Here is an 18,555-nt window from a genome sequence, read left to right as displayed (position 1 = left end):
TTTTCTTTTGATTAATAAGCAAGCACAAATTTCTGAAATTGAAAATAGAAATAATGAGAATGATAGTGCATATGATACAAATGGCATTGCTGACAATGAGGATCAATTACAGAATGAAGATGCCAGGACGAAAAGAAGCGCTATTATGAATTATTTATTATAATATTTATTTACTAATGACTACACGACATGTATAAAGACTAAGTTTTCTCTGCATGACATATAAAAACAGGCAGTGGCCGAGAGAGAGAGAGATTTTTAGCTTAATTATTTATTACAGTCTTTGAATATGACGAGGTCACTCTACAGCCGATTTTTTAAGTTATTTTATTTATTACAGTCTTTGAATATGACGAGGTCACTCTACAGCCGATTTTTTAAGTTATTTTATTTATTACAGTCTTTGAATATGACGAGGCCACTCTACAGCCGATTTTTTAAATTATTTTATTTATTATAGTCTTTGAATATAATAAGTGCAATTTATAGACGAATTTTTAAATTATCTTATTTCTTACTTTTTGCAAGCGACGCGGCCAATCTACTGCCGAGTTTTAAATTATTTTTATATGATTGTTTGTAAACGAGCAAACTATATAGAAATTATTATTTTTTAAATTGCATGTCAATTAACTTTGATAGTAACTCATTTTTTTTTTCTAAAATTTCATTTCTTCTTCTTATATGAGACATTTGTTGCTTTTGATTTTCTATTAATATATCAAACTTCTTTTCTATTTTATCAGAAGTAATTATTTTATTTTCCAAATTTTTTAATACTCCCAATTTTTCTTTTTCTATTTCAATTGCTTTACTTCGCTGATTGTATAATTTTCTATTAACTTCTCTTCTTCTGCTTGTATCATTATCTATATTTTCATTATTTGAAGAATCACATAGTCCCCCATTTGAAGAAGTACTATCTGACGGATCATCTGGATTATTTTCAAACTCACTATAATCAAATCATTTAGAAAAATCTTATTCTTAAATTTTATAACAAAAATTATAATCATAACAGCAAAAGTAGGAAATAGGTTTCTACCTGTGCATTCTGAAATCAATGGGCTTATTGATTAACTCTGTCATGCTGCATAGTCCTCCTGCAAAATTAACTGATCTATCGGGAGAAAATATTTTGTCCATTAAATCAAACCATTCCCAGGTAGGTCGACCTCTTCCTGTTTTCCTTTTATCATTTTTGATCGCTTTATAAGTTCCTTTCAAATTACGTAATTTACGATCAAGAGCTTCAGCTTTAATATTTGCCAGTTCTGAATCTTTGAAAGCTAATTCAATTTCCTTCCATAAATTTTTATTTTTGAGTTTAGGATTTCTGAATTTCTCTATTCTTTCGGCATACTTCTCAATCAAGAATTTTATTTCTCTGTCATTCCAAACAGATTTAGGATCTGAAACATACGTTAAAACATGAAAACATTTATTAAAAACAAGTTAAGTTCATTGGAACCAAGATTTTTTAATTAAAAATTTTTTAACAACTAAGACAACTAAGGTCTACTATTTGGTTAAACTATTATAACAAATTATTATTTAATATATGTAGGGTCAGCTAGTAAAATGTCCTTAAACATGAAGATACAAAAACATGCATATACGCAGTTCTCTCTAAATGTTATAGACTCATCAACATTTTGAATAAAAGTTTTCTGAGTTCAAATAATAATATATTTTGAAAGGGTTGTGTGCAAAATTTTATATCTCTTACATTTATATTGAGAGAGAGAGACATTTCTTTTTGCTTCTATGCTTCAAAGTGTTTTATAACTACCACGCTCTTAACAGTACTTACTACTACTTACCATTCCTTTCTCCATTCACACTCCTATTGAAAGAATTATCTACATATTCCAAATTATTAAGACTTTCTTCATCTATGCCGTTATTAAAAACATTGTCTACGTAACTAACATTTTCTTCATTCGTATTGTCATTAAAATTGTTTTCAACAGACTGCATGCTGCTGAAATTTTCATTATCTATGTGTTCATCAAATACATCCAAATTATCATTGGATACATTTTCAAAATATTCTTGACAAAATTTAGGATCTGAAATATAAGTTTTCTTTTCATTTCACAAAGTCACACACACACACATACACATAAAAGTTGTACATTTTATAAACTTAATACATTACTGTTTTGCAATTTTAAATGGAAATTATTGTTTCCCTTTATTTTAAAAATTTGTCCATTATACTCGTAGGTAAGATATTCATTATTTTCTCTTGCCATTTTACTCTCCTGCAATTAAATTTAAAATTAAAGCTTATAAACTATAAGTTATAATCGCACATTAGCTAGTATTAATTTAGTACAATGGCTAAAGAGAAAATGACATTGCGTATTTATTAAAACTAAAACTATAGAATATAGTGTGCTCTTTTCACACATTAACTCACCGTAAAAGGGATCGCAAAAAATATTTTTTAAATAAAAACATGTGATTTTAAAAACTACTTTAATTATTCGATTCGGAGTAAATTTGCATAGACTAGGAGGAATATTCAAGAATTAACAGTCAGTAGCCCAGAAGTTTTAAAACTAAGATGGCGGAGTCTTGCTAAAACGTTACTACATTTAAGCAGCAGCTGTCGTTGTGTTCAACAGAAAACAGACAGCGCTTAATCTACGCTTCCTCAGCGCTTAGGCAGCGTTTATGCGTTTGTAAACACCCCATGGATACAGCATATGCGGTGGCTGGTACTATTGGTAGTGGTAATTGGTATGTAGTGTGCAATCATGGCGGACCCATTAAGTTTACTTCGACAGTACAATGTCAATAAAAAAGAGATAATTGAACGGGAAAATCAGATCATTTTTGGTGAATTTTCTTGGCCTAAGAATGTTAAAACTAATTATTTGACATACGGGTGAGTTATTTGATTTTAGTATGAATGTTAGCAAACTTTTACCATGTTCAGTCTAGTCTTCCGCCGTTCGATAAATTCGTTTCGAAGTTTATTATAATAATAATTTACCTGTTTTATACTTAAGTTTTTTCGTAAATTGTTTTATTATTATTTTTTAATATTTGGACGAGTATAATTGGTTCAAAAGGTAGAAAAAGTAAGGTAATTTAAGATATTGCTTTAATTGGTATGAATTGTTGAATGGTGTTGAAGAATCATTTAAATAATGATTTTGGTCTTTAAATAAGTTTGTTGACTACACGATTGTTTATTTTTTATTAGATCGGGTAAAGAAGGAACTCCTAAGGAATATTATACACTTGAGTGTCTCCTGTTTTTATTAAAACATGTACAGCTTACACATCCAGTATATGTGCGACAAGCAGCTGCAGAAAATATTCCAGTTGTACGTCGTCCAGACAGAAAAGATTTACTGGCTTATCTTAATGGAGAGACTGCTACATCAGCCGCCATAGATAAATCGGCACCATTAGAAATCCCAACTCAAGTAAAAAGAACAGCTGAAGATGGATTGGATAGTGGATCATCTAAAAAGCCTCGTTTTGAAGAAACTCATGTCCAAAAGGTTAAAGAACAACTAGCGGCTAGATTGGATGCTCCAAAAGAAGCATCAGTAACAGTAGATAACATTAAATCGTTATCTGAAACTATGTCAGTTGAAAAAATAGCAGCTATTAAAGCCAAACGTCTTGCTAAAAAACGAACAACTATTAAGGAAAATGATGATATTGGAATGGGTTCTGATCTTCGTGTAATTTTGGATATGGACGTAGATGATACAAAAGACATAGTTTCTAGAGAGAGACAGTGGAGAACACGAGCAACAATTTTACAAAGTAGTGGCAAAATATTTGCCAAAAATATATTTGCAATTCTTCAAAGCATCAAAGCAAGGGAAGAAGGTAGGCAGAAAGGACCAACAGTACCTACACCTATGGTAACACCACGGTCGACTTCAATGAGACCACTGCCACAGCCTGCTGTTTATAATCGTTATGATCAAGAAAGGTTTATTCGCCAGAAGGAAGAAACAGAGGGCTTTAAAATTGATACTATGGGTACTTATCATGGAATGACATTGAAATCTGTGACAGAGGGTACCAATCCAGCAGTAAGGAAACCACCAAGCAATCCTACTACTAATCCTTCAACTGGCTTGTTACCCACATCTGCTGCAAAGCTTACACCTCAACAAGCAGCACAAAACAAACGGCCTAGTAGAACACCCATAATTATTATTCCTAGTGCCAACACTTCCCTAATAACTATGTACAATGCTAAAGATGTACTTCAAGATTTGAGGTATGTCAGCAATGAAGAAAAACGTGCTCAAGGCTCGAAGAGGGAAAACGAAATTCTTCTACAGAGGCGGAAAGAAGGGGGTCTAACTGTCCCCTACAGAGTCGTCGATAATCCGCAGAAATTGACAAACGCCGATTGGGATAGAGTTGTCGCGGTATTCGTTATGGGCCCTGCTTGGCAATTTAAAGGCTGGCCCTTCGACGGCAATCCCGTCGAAATTTTTTCAAAAAGTACGTATTTCAGTTCAGTTTTTCTTTTTAATCCTATTTTTATCGTTACATAATGAGTTATCTCCAAAATAAAACATTTTTGAATCGCAGTTTGTGCATTTCATTTAAAATATGACGAGATGAGACTGGATACAAACGTAGCCCGATGGGCAGTAACAGTAATTAATTTAAGCAGGACAAAACGACATTTGGATAGGGCCGCACTAATGATATTCTGGGAGCGCTTAGACAAGTAAGTTGAATTTAAAATAGGCAACCTCTACGATTTAACTCTATTGATTTGGCTATTGTAATAACTAATTTAACGTTTTTCAGGCATATGATTAAAAATAAACCACATCTTCGGTTTTAAGAGGCTTGTCGTAAAATATAAAAATATTGTCGATTTCTTTATACTTCTGGTTTCCATTAATAAACTTTGTAACTATTATGTCCTATAATTTCAGATAAATAATTCATATCAGTTTTCATAATATTCATCATGAAATAGAATATTTTAAGAAACTTATAAATGGTCATCATGTGTGTGTATGAAGTTAGATCCCTCCATTTTAAAAATTTTAATTTTATAACCTGTGTACTAGTCTGCCCTTAGTTTGTAGAAAAAAATAGTAACTATTTCGGGGCAAAACGTAAACAAATGTTTTTTATGTATTCTTCATTATTTAAAAAATGAGTTTTTAATGCTTGACATTCGGTGTTGATACAAAAAGTATTTAAGTTTACTTACAAGAACATATGATTTTACTTATTACCTGTTAAAGTATCAAGGTAAACTATCTTTTTCAGAATTGTATCAGCGTTAGTGTTCTTGTATTAGGAAGTGGTAGCTACAAGACTTATATGGAAAATTTCAGCTCAATCTTTTCGTTTTTTCCAGAATTATCGTTAAATAAATTTTTGATTGTGTGTGTCACAATTTTCTCTAAAACTACCAAAGATTTTTATTTTTTTCGGATAGTGCAGTGATATGGTTTTAAAGCACAATGGAGTACCGTCCAACCAGTTAAAAAGTGAAACATTGGTTGCTGTGATATATTTTGTTAGGAGATAATTCTTTTTTCAAAGCTGCTTATTTGGTACGTTCTTTAGACCAATCATTACAATCTATACCATGTATTAAAAACTCATATTTTAAATAATGAAGTTTTAAGTAAAAAGCCCGGTTTTATTTGTTTAGCATTGAAGTAATTCATATATATCTTTTTAAGTTTTAGAAATTTGTAATACAAACTCTAGTACAAGGTCGAACATTATTAACTTTCAAAAAAGGGAACGGGTGAGAGTGGCTAATTTATCGCACACAATTACTATGATTTCACTATTATAGAACATGTTTGCAATATTTTCGTAAAGGAACATTGTAAATACGAATCATGTAAATATACTATCTGTACATAAAAGTGCAAAAAAGTGTTAGTGTTCCTGTGAAACATGGTATATATATATCTTAAAATATTGGACATTGTTAATAACTGGTTAAAATATGAAAAACAAATTGATATTATACATTAGGAAATACCAGTCTTAAACGTGATGTATATAATAGTTAAATATGTCTCTCACATATTTATCTAATTTTCTGGTAAATACTACATCATTTCTTCATCTCGCATTAATATCATTAGTATTAAACGAGTTTAAGCTCCAACTTATGTGCCTGTAGTTAAGCGAAGTGAAAATAAATTTTACGCTATAGTATTTCATTGAGAAAAAAGATTTTTCAATCAAATCATTGTCAATCCATAAATTTGCTACACCATTTTAAATTATTATATCTTAAACATAAATTGATACATATTATTATACCAAGAGTTCGCAATGTTTAATATTAAAAATTTGTTGCATTAATAAAATCTTATACACGTAAAATTTTCTTCCATTTGTATCCTTATTCGAATTGTTGTGGATATTAAAACGAATCTTTTTAATCTATAAAGTAACACTAATCAGCTTATTTCAATGTGTATTCGTTGAAAGGTCGTCAATTTAATCACGCTCCGTTTATTAGGAGACAGAAATCATTCTCATTATGTATCATTTGCTCGGAGTCAGCTCCCCATACTGCACCATATCTTCCATAAATGGATTACATTTCTCGACGCGGTGTTAAATTTCATTGTATGCTTTGTAATTCAAGTCACGATATGATGCTTGCATTGCCAAGTCCCCAGTGTACGGGGCATGGTATTTTCTCTTCCCAAAACTCTCTCTGAACGCAAAGTAAATTCCTTCCGGGCATTCAGGATTGTTCCACAATACCGACCCTGTTTATCCGGCCAATCGAATCATGAAGATTAAATTACTGATGCTCTATCACTCCTGCAAATATGATAGATTCTTCGCAAACCATTGTTATCTTATTTTGCAAAGAAACGTGATCTCGCGAAACACACTCACAAAAGACAATGTCAAGAAAATTTAATTAACAAATAGCTAATTTCACACAATTTTAATTCTTTCTTAACAATAAAATAAAGCTTCCATCGCTATCATTTTCGGTTTGCTTTCCTATAAAAAAAGAAAAAAGTCGTTATTTAATCGTTTTTTTTTGTTGACTCGAAGATTAAGAATAAATCTTCGTATATAGAAGTAAATTCGAGTATTTTTTTCCGCAACCCATGCCATTTTCTTTCAAACTTTTATCGGCATGTACTTTTAGGATTTGCCAATAATAAGCGATACATATCTGTATGACCTGACCTATCTGTTGCCCGTAGTATACTTTGAGGACGAAGCTCCCTGATCTTTGAAAATGTTCGTCTCGTACAGTTTTCCATCGATATCAAGCACGAACTTCATACGCTATGGATTGGTAAGATTAGCCCTAAGTACATACACCCTGCAGGAATTGTAAGACCTTTTAAACGGAATACGTGCGTAGGTTGCGTAATTCACATTTTTCATAGTATATTGTATTTGTCGTAGTAATATTTTGTACAGAGCTTGAGTCATAATTCATAGGAAGCTGCAACTTAATGATTTTGCCGACTTTTACTCATGATTAAGCACAACGATACTCGCTGTAACTAATTAGAGTAACTCGTTCTAACAAACTGGCTTTAGAACTTATTTCAGGCCCTCCAATATATACTTCACATCCGTTAAACACAATGGAGGTAGAAAAAGATAGAACGAAAAAAAAGGGATATACAGAGACGAAACGTTTGCCTCGAGCTACTTCATACTTCAGAGCGAAGTCGGAAGGAAAAATGAGAACATCGGAAAACTTCTGTTCCTTTAAAACTTTTATCTGCCTAGCCGTTCGTTCCTAGTGATGCTGCGCTAGCTCCTAATGTGAAACGACAAAACGATGAATGGTGAAATTAATGTAAGATAGAAAAATCTCGATTTTCCTTACCTATCGTAATATTTTATATTACTTTCTGTAACTGTGACACGCTCCGGAAATTCATTCATCATATTTTCATGCTAATACCTGGCCTCCTTTCAATATAATTATAAAATTATACAGCTACATAATTACGTAGACAATAAAACCAGAAATTTCTCGATTTCACATGGTAAGTATTTGTGAATTAATTTCTTTTTTATTTTACACATATCAAGGTATACTACTATCTAATACAGCAAGTTTGTATATATATGTATATTTATCACAATTATAAATCATAGGGTGTGTACGTTGATTCGATGCTCTTTACGCGTTTTTTTATTTTACAACACCGGCATGATTCACACCTTGCGATGAAAAATGTATAAATCCTTATAAAGTAAAGTATACGGAGGCGAAGCCAAAGTAATAATAGCGTACTAAAAGAAATGTGTCTGGACTGCGAGAGAAACCCTAATAGACAAGTTGCAGGTTTCTTTGAGAATCTAATATAAGAATCCAGAAAGAAGAAAATACGGGCAGCTATAGTTTGGCAGCTGCGAAGTATGCTGGTCTCGTTACGTGAAATATCCGCGAAAGAAAAATCGAAGGAAGCAAGAAAGAACTGATCATTTGAAATTCCCGACAGTTTTGAAGATTCTTTCGGCGAGGTTCTTAAGGTAACGCGACGGTTTCGGGGAACAGTTGTTCGAGTCTCAGGTAAATTTGTAAGAACACTGAGCACAATTTGGTTGTACGCAAGGGAAGCCGGGGAGAACAGGGGGTAGGTGGAGAAAACTAGGTCTGGGTGCCAAGTGATCGTTGACCTGAGCGCACATACGCTCTCGCAGCTGTTGCTGGACGCTCGAATGAAAGTAATTGCTGTATTGGACATTCAGGGCAAGATTATCTTGGTCCAGGCTGGGGTTCCCCTTGACACCGGCAAGCTGATCTGGTACGATGTTGAGGAAACAGTATCCATCACCGTAGAAGTTTCTACCGAGGCTGGAATAAATCGGGCTGAACATGGCATTGCTCAATGGTTCCGCTGGTGGGGTTGTTCTCGATTCCGGAAGTGACTGCGGTGGCCGAAAGGCCGAAGACGAGCTCGTTCCGAGACCCAAGCTCTCGTTGGCAAAATACTCGATTGCCTTCAGCAGATCCTGCCCGCATCTTTGCAAAACCAACTGCAGTACAGAGAGCTTTGTGTTGGGAAACAACCGTGCGAGGGTCTCCACTGACGTTTGCGACGGAGCCATCTCCCTCGAGGCATCCGGATTGACTTGCACGTCGAATAAAGAACTCTTTTCGTTGCCTTCGCTTTCGCTACTCTGCAAACCAGACCACCAATTATTTCGCTTACATTTTCAATCCAGGAACATTATCAAATCACGTAGGATTTATTGGCTATGGTTTAAATATTCCTCAAATTGTTATTTACAAATAAAATTACTCTAGCCTTTGTAAAGAATGCGTCAAGTGCCAATTACACGTTTATTACACATTAACGCGAAACGCAAAACAATATAGCATCGTAAATGAGCCAACGTGTTTGCCCTCAGCTAATTCGTTTTAGGGTCGTTAGAGTCTGCGTTAAACGAATGGGATTTTGAGAGGTATGAAATCATACATTAAGCGTCTCCGTTAAATTGTGCTTAGTACACACGATTCGAAAGCAATAGCTTTGCCTCGTAGAAATGGTAAATAGTTTGAAGCACACACGTCTGTTTACAAAATCCAATCGTATTGTACCACGGTTTATCAAATCAGCCCAGTCAAAACGTATAGCCTGATTTTGCATCCATCAAGTATTGCATAATCGGATCTAAAGTACGTAGATGCACAACAATAGGTGCTGCTATAAACTTATTTGAAAATCAGACTTTATTTTATAATACGGGTATTTATAAATTTATAAATTACCAGCATCACTGTAAATCTTTCATTGTAAAGGCCAACCCACTGTTTGCACAATTTATTAATCCCCGAGAGTCGACAATAAATTTATGAAAATTTACTGTATACTATTTTATATAGTCGATTTATTCTAACAGAGTTTTGCATCTTTATGACTGAAAATATGAAAAACCAACTTTTATCCCATACATATCTATCAACATTCTTTCACGATTTTATTAAATCTCGACGTAAACAAAAATGCATATACATAAATAACAATAGATTAAAGTTTTGTTTTCCGCTCAGCTACAGTGAAAAGCACACAGGAAAATTTAACGTTTTAATCAAAAATGCTAGTATTTCCGGGAATATCCTGAATATTCATTAAAATAATCAAAAAGCTTTATACGGTCATTACTGCTTTCATTTTAAACGTCAAATAAAATTTTCCGCTGATAAATTTCCTGCTAATATTTCCATTCTCAGTACTGAATATAGTACATTAATTTCTCATCTAATGTTCAGCCGTTTGATGTTAAGAAACGACGCAATTAACGGTTATTATCGCCCGACTGAATCTACGAGTTGAAAGACCAAAAATTGGTATAATACACCAAATGAAAATTTGAATAATGTCGATAAGGTCGAATGAAAAATTGGAAGAAATTTTTGAAACGTTTATTGATGTTTATCATTTTTTGAGATGAGAGAGATAAAGGTGGGGGAGGAAGTTGCGTATAAAATGAAGTAACTATATATACATACTCGTGGTGCTTGCAAGCGACAAGAGGATGAAGTTGATTCCTTAAAGACATCTCCATCTCTGGGTTCCAGGACTGTACCGTCGCGGTACACTTTACGAGTAGCATCCGATACATCTTCGCTCGGATCAGTCATGGGTTTTGGCTCTGTCACAGCCATCCCAAATATCTTTCCTGGTGGCAGTCGATTGAGCTTTTGGCCGGTTGCCACCTTCGCCATCCTCAGGGCTATGGCATCCTCCGCAGCTTGCTGTCTCTTTAACGCCACCTTGGTACATCCATTAAAAAACTAAAAATTTCTATTTTTCACTGCCATCGATACTCTCCCCAATAAACTGTCAAAAACATTCATACCTGTTATTATTATTGTTAAATAAGAAAGAAAGAAATGAAACAAGCGTGTTTCTGACAAGCTGAATTTTGTCTAATAATTGCCCAAAAATGTTGCCAAAGATTCCTCGCGTTCTGGATGATTAAAACGGAAGCACTTTAATGGAACGAGTTTGACACTATCCGTTCCATCATATCAACCTTAATGATAAACGATAAATTTGTAGGAGCGGTAAAACGAGACATATCACGCGAATAGAAATACATGTACGATTGAATCTAGCAGCAATAGGAAAGCAGGTCACGAACGATCGTGTCATTTCCGAGCTTATAAATGGATCCGGTTAACCGATACTGCATGTGTTTTCTTAGTAGCCAATGTCAATAGAGATACATCTGGGGGCATTTGCCACGTGTTATTCCAATCTGGACCACCTACTGTATTAAGAATCCTTTTCCCATAAGAATATATAGCTGTAAAACTATATATAAATATGTGATAGCTGCAGACAACGCATATGGAGATTTTGGGGATTTGTTGAAATGACCGAAAACAATTGTGATCCCAGCGATTATATATGCGTGGCTCCAACTATCGAATCTTCACACCGTGCAGAGTCCGCTGAGCTGTTAGTTTGCTGATTCACGGTTACGCTCGTTTACGAGCTTCGACTGTGCGGGGTGTAGCGAGGGTGAGTCGAGAGTCCCTCTGTGTAGACAGAGGATCGAGTATCATAATGCTTATGCAAACAGAAATGAAATGCTACACCGGGCGTTAATGGATTTAATTCCATCCCCTCGCCATCTTGTGGTGGCCAGGATGGACGCTCTCGCGAGATACACGTTTGCGGTGCAAACTAATGCACTCGAGGCGCGATTGCTTTACCCTGCTACGGCGCTTAATGAATAACGTTTTGTTCTATTTAACAGCCCTGTTTGCGCTTAATGTCCTCTGGGCGCATTAGCCCGCCCCCACCTATTATAAACCTCCTTGCAACCGTTCCTTCAATTGCGCTTCCTTTTAATTCCCCCCCCCCCCAACCCCTCCCGCTGACTCTCTCTCCGACCACCAATCCCGTAAACAAAGACGAATCACATCCCTCGCCAAAATCCTAATTATCCCTGACATAATTCACGGTCAAGTCTTGCCATGATGATTATATTCGGAAAAATCCGTTATATATCTTCGGAGGTATAGCTGCTGCACGATCTTTCGTGCTCGACAGCTAATTTTCAGTTGGATTAAATTTGTAAAAAATTGCTCCATAGGCTGATGAACCGGTTGATTATCGTAGAGGAAGAGGAGGAGGAGGAAAGTGTGATAAGGAAATGAGCAGAGTTCGAGGGCCGGGGAGTTTGGAAAAGTTGACGCGAGCGGCTGGTAAAAGTTTGTTGGGGAAGGTTGTGCGATCGAGACAAGAAGTGGCGCAAGGCTAACTAATTGAGCCTCACTCGGCGGTGTTATCGGTGAGGAATTATGCGAGGATTTTTCCGCTTACCTGAGCAGCCATCACTCTCTGGCGTTCCGCTATGAGGGAGCATTTCGGACAAAGGCATTCCCTGTAACGGCATTCCCTTTTGTGTCCTCTCAGCCACGAAATGAGCCCGTGGTTTCTGCAACGAGCGCATTTTGGTCTCCGCTGCTTGGTCTCGCCCTCCTCCTCCTCCGCGTCAGACTTGCTCTTGCTCTTACCGCGAAGCATCCTCTCAACCCACCCCCAGACATCCAACCCCCTCCCAAACACGACCACCTCCTTCCAGCCTCGTCCCTCGTCTGCTCCTCTGGATTCACCCCGGCTCGATATCGTTTTTCAGAGGATCGACCTTACCTCGTCGACTATTATTCAACCCACACCCTCCCTCCCCCTCTCACCCCTCCTCCCTAAACCTACTCAACCTCTCGAGCAACGACGCGATATCTAGCCCCGGTACTGCCCCCCGACAACTTTCTTTAAGCCCTGCATAATCCAGCTACCACCGCTAAATTCTTCCTTCCTCCAAACGCAGTGGCACTGCAAACAATTCCCATTCGCGTCTCCCCCCTCCTACCACCCCTTACCACGAGCCTCGCCTTTTCTACACTTGCCGCGAAAGAAAATTCCGGCCCCTATGTATGTACTCCCCCCCCCCCCCGCCCTCCCTTAAGTTTCCGTTAAACATACAAAGGTAATGGATTTAATATAGAAGCTCGTTTCTGTATAATTATTATTTTTGGAAAATCACTGTTTTAGCATGGTCATTGGAGGAAAAGTTCACTTTAACGGAGGATCACTCGTAAAAATTGGTTTCCGATTAAAGTTGCTTCTCGTCGGAGCGTGCAATTGTAAGATTTCACTGTGAGAAGTTAACGACGTATAATGTTGAGCAAATACAGAAGCAGAGGGAGCCGCGATAAGTTTTGCACAGACAAAAATGGTTTTACGTCACGTCGCTCGTGGCGAAGATGAATCGACAGGTAATGCAGCGGAATAAATTGATCGGCAGTGAAGCGAAATCCCTCGAAAGCGATCGTTAATAGTTGACTGAGTGACTTGTGCGCTAAGAAATCTCGTTCTAATCTCTACAGTGATTTTGTTTCTTCCTTGTCGAAAGCGGATTGGCCGATTGGAAGCATTGGCCAGTACAGGGTGTCAGCTTCCGCGCGGTTCCAGCATCCCTTCAGGGGGTAAAAAGACAAACATCGGCTGGACCACCCTTCTTCGACGATTGGTTCCATCGTGTTTACTCACCTCGCCACTCCTACCTATATAGACAACCTTTCTCTTAACTTCTTCTCTTCTTTTTCTACTTCTACTTCTAGTTCATATCTCGTTTCACCGATCCTCTCTTATTATACGATACAACGAGATAGTTAGCTAGGAAATTACTTTGGTTCCTATGACACTTTTATAGTATTTCGTCTGTTACAATGTTAACGTAGTGAAAAACTCAATTTTTTTTTTAATTTATACTCTAGCTATATTTTAATTTATTACGTGTTTCCACATTCAGTACATATATTTATCCTATACATCTCTCTCTCTCTTAATACTACGATGCTGAACTACGGAAAACAATTGTTCAACTCTCTAAGCTTAAGCAGTCCTACGCTTAATCAGATAACATCCAAAGTCAATCGGGATTAAGCGAGTTTACCAACTTCCAAATTGACTATAACATATTTGTCGCTTGCAACAAGTTTATCTTGTTTATAGCTGTAATCGCAACAATGAATTTTCCGCTATTACCCAAAGTTAATATCGACGCAGCCGCTGTTCCCCTCATCAATATATAGTTAAGTTGGCCTCGGCAGACTTTTAAGTTTAGTATCGTTTATCCAAATATTTGCTCCAAATTGATTTATTTTGAAATCTCGTCTATGAAGTGTCAGATTGGTCCATATTTCTTGTAAATTGTAAAGCTGTGCCGCATTACAGCTTGTCAAAAGTTTGGGGTTTCGTTTTCAGGCCATACTTTCCATGTTTATTTTAAACCCTGGCAATACGTTTGAACAGATGTGTCGCAATATAAGCTAGGAGAAGAGCTGTTTTTTCTTCTCAATTTAGAAGATTAGAATTGAAACTCGTGGCTAAGAATCTATTTTCTTAAAGTATATATATATAAGTAAAATGTGATTTTGATTAAAAAAGGATGCGAGATCTACATAACATGGTGAAGTTTATTTGTATAATAAATTCTGCAAAACTTAACAACTTTTCCACACTCATGTTATATATATATATATATATATAGTATAATTTTCAGTTTAGGAAAGGGTATGATAGAAATAAAGTAAACAATTTGCCAAGAATCAAGATCGTATAATTCGCAGTTTTCCATGACGAGTACAGATTCGTAGCCGGTTAACGATTAAGTGGATAATAACGAATGAGCCTTCGCAATAATAAATCGGTCATTCAACCATATTCGCTTATAATTTACTAGACATTCTTGGGCCATTCTATATATAAGTGCAGTATGTATACTCTCGTAATAGTTTTATACAGCGGAATGCGCAGCCATGATATGTGATTCGTTCGTTTCTGAACTTGCGATTGATCGAATGCAGCAGAAAAATGGACGTTTGTCGACCTAACGAAAATCTTTCGAAAGAGCTGAAAGAAAAGCAGGAAATTCTCTCGAGCGAATCGAAGAAGAAATAAGATGGAAAGAGAATCGTGTTTGAAAATGAGTTGAACATTTGAGAGTTAGCTGCGTCTTCGACCAATTCGTCAAGTTTTGTCGTCGCTGTCTCGTATTTGACGCGAGCGTTTGCAAAGAGCTAATCGTAAGTTTCGTCGTCGTGAATTAACGCAGATTGATAAAGAAAACTTACTCCAATTCGATTACTTAATAGCGAAGCTTAAGCCTAAGTAAATCTCATTAACGAATACGCAAGCTGGCACGAACGACCTTCATTAATAACGTCGCTAATAAGCTCACGTCGTTCCTAGGTGATTTTTCCCCACCCTCTCTCCCAAACTTTCCATTTATCCTTCTCCTGGCAGAAACCTGAGAAAAAAGTGCACCGTTTAATCACGCAATTAGCTACAGGCTTTCATTGATATGGATATAAGTGATATGGTCGATTACTCAACGCGCATTTCGTTTCATTTGACTTAAACATGGAGACATTGATATTGCCACCGAAATTTACACTCCTCCTCTTCTCCTCCTTCTCCCATTGATTCTCTATTATAATAGATAAATAGTTTGATTTAAACGTATTTTTTAATATACGTTAATAACTCAATATACTCTTATTAATCGTGTATAGTTTAAAATTAATTAATATATACATATATAGTTCTTCGTTGCTCGCGATGATATATTTTCGAATCTTCCTAGGAACGATGTGGTTGAGTTGTTTCCAATTATAGCTCTACGTTGAAATACTGTAAAGGTATATAGAGGGAAACGCGTGTCGAGGTGTCAATTTTCTCTATTAAAATATGAATAGGATATTTGCTCGATTTTGTCTTGTTTATCTTTGCATATAGTTTTTGCTACAAGTTAGAATCTCACTTGACTCTTTTACTGTAAGTAGTTTTCGGTCGATCGTGCCGTTAGATCATAAAAAGTTTGTCCACTTGAAGTACGCATTGTGCTTGGTGAATAAAAAGTCAAAAAGTTTTAGCTCGTTTTAGTGGCATGCTGACTTTTTTCTCATCGTCAGCAGCGATAATACAATTGTCGTTGGTATCGACCAGGACGAAAATGCCGCTGAGATCGACGACTTTATTTTTACGGAGACAGGAGATTGTCGGTACTCGGTACCGTCACGAAGGTAGCCAGCCAAGCTCGTTTCAACTTTTCGTACAATTGATAGGTACTTTCGCGAAAAGCAAATAACGTAAAAGTAGCACGTTAAACGCTTCCATTTACACAATCCGTAGCTTCCATCGTGCGCGTTACGCGCTTTCCGATTTCTGCCAACCAAATGCAATTTCGACCTTGCCAAGTCCATTATCTTTAACTGGAAAATGCAGATCGGCTTTTGAGAAGCACCGACCCTTTTGTTCTCTAATCCCTCAAAATATTTCATCATAGGAATGTTCTTTGCTTTAAATATATAATTGCACTCGGCTGTCCGAAACTCTATTCAGGCTTTAACTCTCTCTCTCTCTCTCTCTCTCTCTCTCTCTCTCTCTCTCTCTATTATACATATATACTTCTTCTGATCAATTAATTAATTTGACTCGCAACAAAATTAGTCCATCGCTTTCAAATTAATCACAAGCTCCTGCAATTAATAGTTTTGCCTTTATATGAATCATATAGGTGTACGTGCCCATCTGCACTTGATCCACGTATTCGTTAACACATTAGCACGAGCACGATGAAAAATTCATTATAATTAATTCTATAGCAACAATACGTTACCTAAAGTATATCATTCGTTTCATTAAACGCGAAAGAGCCAATTAATGACTTTATGCTAAATAATGATCGATTAACATTCATCGAAATGTTCTATAGTGTATTATGTAAATATACATATATAGTCGAAACTAGAAATTGAAATAGGAAAAATTGGTACGTTGCACTGCGATCATTATATAAGATAACAAACATTATATATATATGCTTTTAAATCTTCTGCTTCATGGCTTTATTAAGTTTTATCTTTGCACTTACGTTATAAAAAAAATGCTATTGCAAGAGTACATATTAACAAACTTGTTTGGCATACAACGCGTTACTGCGTAATGTTCTTGTAGGTTTTAGCAATAAACTTTGATATGAGAGAAGCGAGAAAAAGAACGATATTTAAAAATGGCAGGATCCAGTAAAAAATTGTACAGCAATTATACACAGCAGAGGAAAGATTGCTATAACAATGGTTAGATTTGATCGAATATCTCTCTTTGTATATTTATGTGGCTTTGGAATATGTGACGAACGCGAGTTAGGCTGAAGAATAACGCGACCATAATTGATCAGACTATAAGTAAGGAACGCGTAGCGAGTTATAGACTTAATTTATTTGAAAAATTGATCGAACTTGATTTGGCATCGTTTGAAAGTAGATTAAATCTTAGAATTGATATTACAGATGTACAAGTGTGATGCGACGAAACGAGCAAATGGATTGAATAAATAGGAGCGATGGGCTCCTTCGTGCAGTACCTCGCTTAAAACACTTTTGTATAAGCATTGTCTATACGAAGCGCGTCGATCAGTAAGATGCATTGCTTTAATGAAGTATGATCTATTATTGAAAAAGGAACTATAACGAACAATATTAAATATATCGAGTCAAGAGGAGGAGAACCCGACGTGAAGCCGTCGCAAACTTATATGATACAAACGTTACAATAATATACAAGAAATATAGTATAGTAGTGATATTTATATATATGATATATATTGTATAATATATATATATATATATAGCCATTGTCGAATAATCTCCCTTTGTCACAGCAATTGGCCCCGAAAACTCAGAGGATACTTTGTGCAATTGCATCAAGTCAGGTTCGACGAGTGATCGCTTTTAACAATAAATTAGCATTTTTCGCTGACCTTGGACGGCAGTTCAGGGCTCGATTTGATCATTTCAGCAATCGTGTCACCATCGCCGCCGTCGAGCTAGCTCTCCCTCGTCGGTCGCTGGGTGAAATCTGTAATTTTTATAATCTCACCCCACTCCCTCGCCCCTCTTTCCTCTTCGAATCACGGCCCTACAACTCTACGTGGCACCATTTACATACCTATCGACTGTCTACTTGTTTTCTGTATACCTCTTATACTTCTATTATTCTTATGACTTAACTCATCCGACGTAACTTCAATCGAACCTTACCCATTAAGAAAATTCCCAATTGACTTCCAAAATCAATCCTCTTACAATTCTTCTTCGCCCTAGCATCTGTATAGTATATATAAATATACTAACCAAGGCCTTTTTCGCCAGTCGAAATTGTACCGTACAATCGATGATGAAGGAAATCACTTTGGAATCTTTTCAACGAGCTTTAATCTGCGCAAAATTCTTTCCAACAAATTCCCGGAAGGATTTCCCTACGAGTAATACGTCTGAGAGTCTACGCTGCTACATATTTTTTTAGGTCACGTATCTTGTAATAATATGTCTATCGTTATATATATATATATATATATAATTTATATTTATATAACTTTCAATATATAGAAAATCTTATTTACAATTTATACCTAAGAGATTATCAATCGGATAACGATTCATCTTAAACAAGTGCGTACGTGACACGTGAAAAAAGATATATTCGTAAAAAGAGACGT

At 36.0% G+C, this 18,555-nt stretch overlaps 3 protein-coding genes across 4 annotated transcripts; 1 reads left to right on the top strand and 2 right to left on the bottom strand.

Moving 5' to 3' along the window:
* Positions 1–155: 155 nt before the first annotated feature.
* LOC136785782 (putative uncharacterized protein DDB_G0282499) lies at positions 156–2,601 on the bottom strand. 2 transcript variants are annotated; one of them, XM_066747043.1, is made up of 5 exons: positions 2,426–2,601; positions 2,162–2,267; positions 1,824–2,072; positions 1,046–1,412; positions 156–955 (listed from the first exon to the last, which is right to left on the bottom strand). In XM_066747043.1, exons 2-5 carry the CDS (start codon positions 2,256–2,258, stop codon positions 607–609), a joined length of 1,062 nt encoding a protein of 353 aa, XP_066603140.1. In that variant the 5' UTR covers positions 2,259–2,267; positions 2,426–2,601; the 3' UTR covers positions 156–606. The 2 variants fall into 2 exon arrangements, with proteins under 2 accessions (XP_066603140.1, XP_066603141.1); XM_066747044.1 differs by lacking the exon at positions 2,426–2,601 and having other exon boundaries at positions 2,157–2,267.
* A 162-nt stretch (positions 2,602–2,763) lies between these two features.
* Positions 2,764–6,350, top strand: LOC136785546 (parafibromin-like). The gene is made up of 4 exons (XM_066746624.1): positions 2,764–2,896; positions 3,218–4,488; positions 4,579–4,720; positions 4,804–6,350. The coding sequence occupies exons 1-4, from the start codon at positions 2,766–2,768 to the stop codon at positions 4,838–4,840; spliced, it is 1,581 nt and encodes a 526-aa protein (XP_066602721.1). The 5' UTR covers positions 2,764–2,765; the 3' UTR covers positions 4,841–6,350.
* A 1,762-nt stretch (positions 6,351–8,112) lies between these two features.
* Positions 8,113–12,515, bottom strand: LOC136785547 (doublesex- and mab-3-related transcription factor A2-like). Its single transcript, XM_066746625.1, has 3 exons — positions 12,312–12,515; positions 10,487–10,750; positions 8,113–9,153 (listed from the first exon to the last, which is right to left on the bottom strand). Exons 1-3 carry the CDS (start codon positions 12,513–12,515, stop codon positions 8,539–8,541), a joined length of 1,083 nt encoding a protein of 360 aa, XP_066602722.1. The 3' UTR covers positions 8,113–8,538.
* Positions 12,516–18,555: the final 6,040 nt, after the last annotated feature.

Source organism: Prorops nasuta, unplaced genomic scaffold, assembly GCF_024137725.1.
Source record: "Prorops nasuta isolate Cenicafe-Biocafe unplaced genomic scaffold, Cenicafe_Pnas_1.2 PNAS00003, whole genome shotgun sequence".
NCBI classification, from domain to species: domain Eukaryota; kingdom Metazoa; phylum Arthropoda; class Insecta; order Hymenoptera; family Bethylidae; genus Prorops; species Prorops nasuta.
Note: the sequence above shows the minus strand (reverse complement) of the source record. Positions and strands in the feature narration are given on the sequence as shown.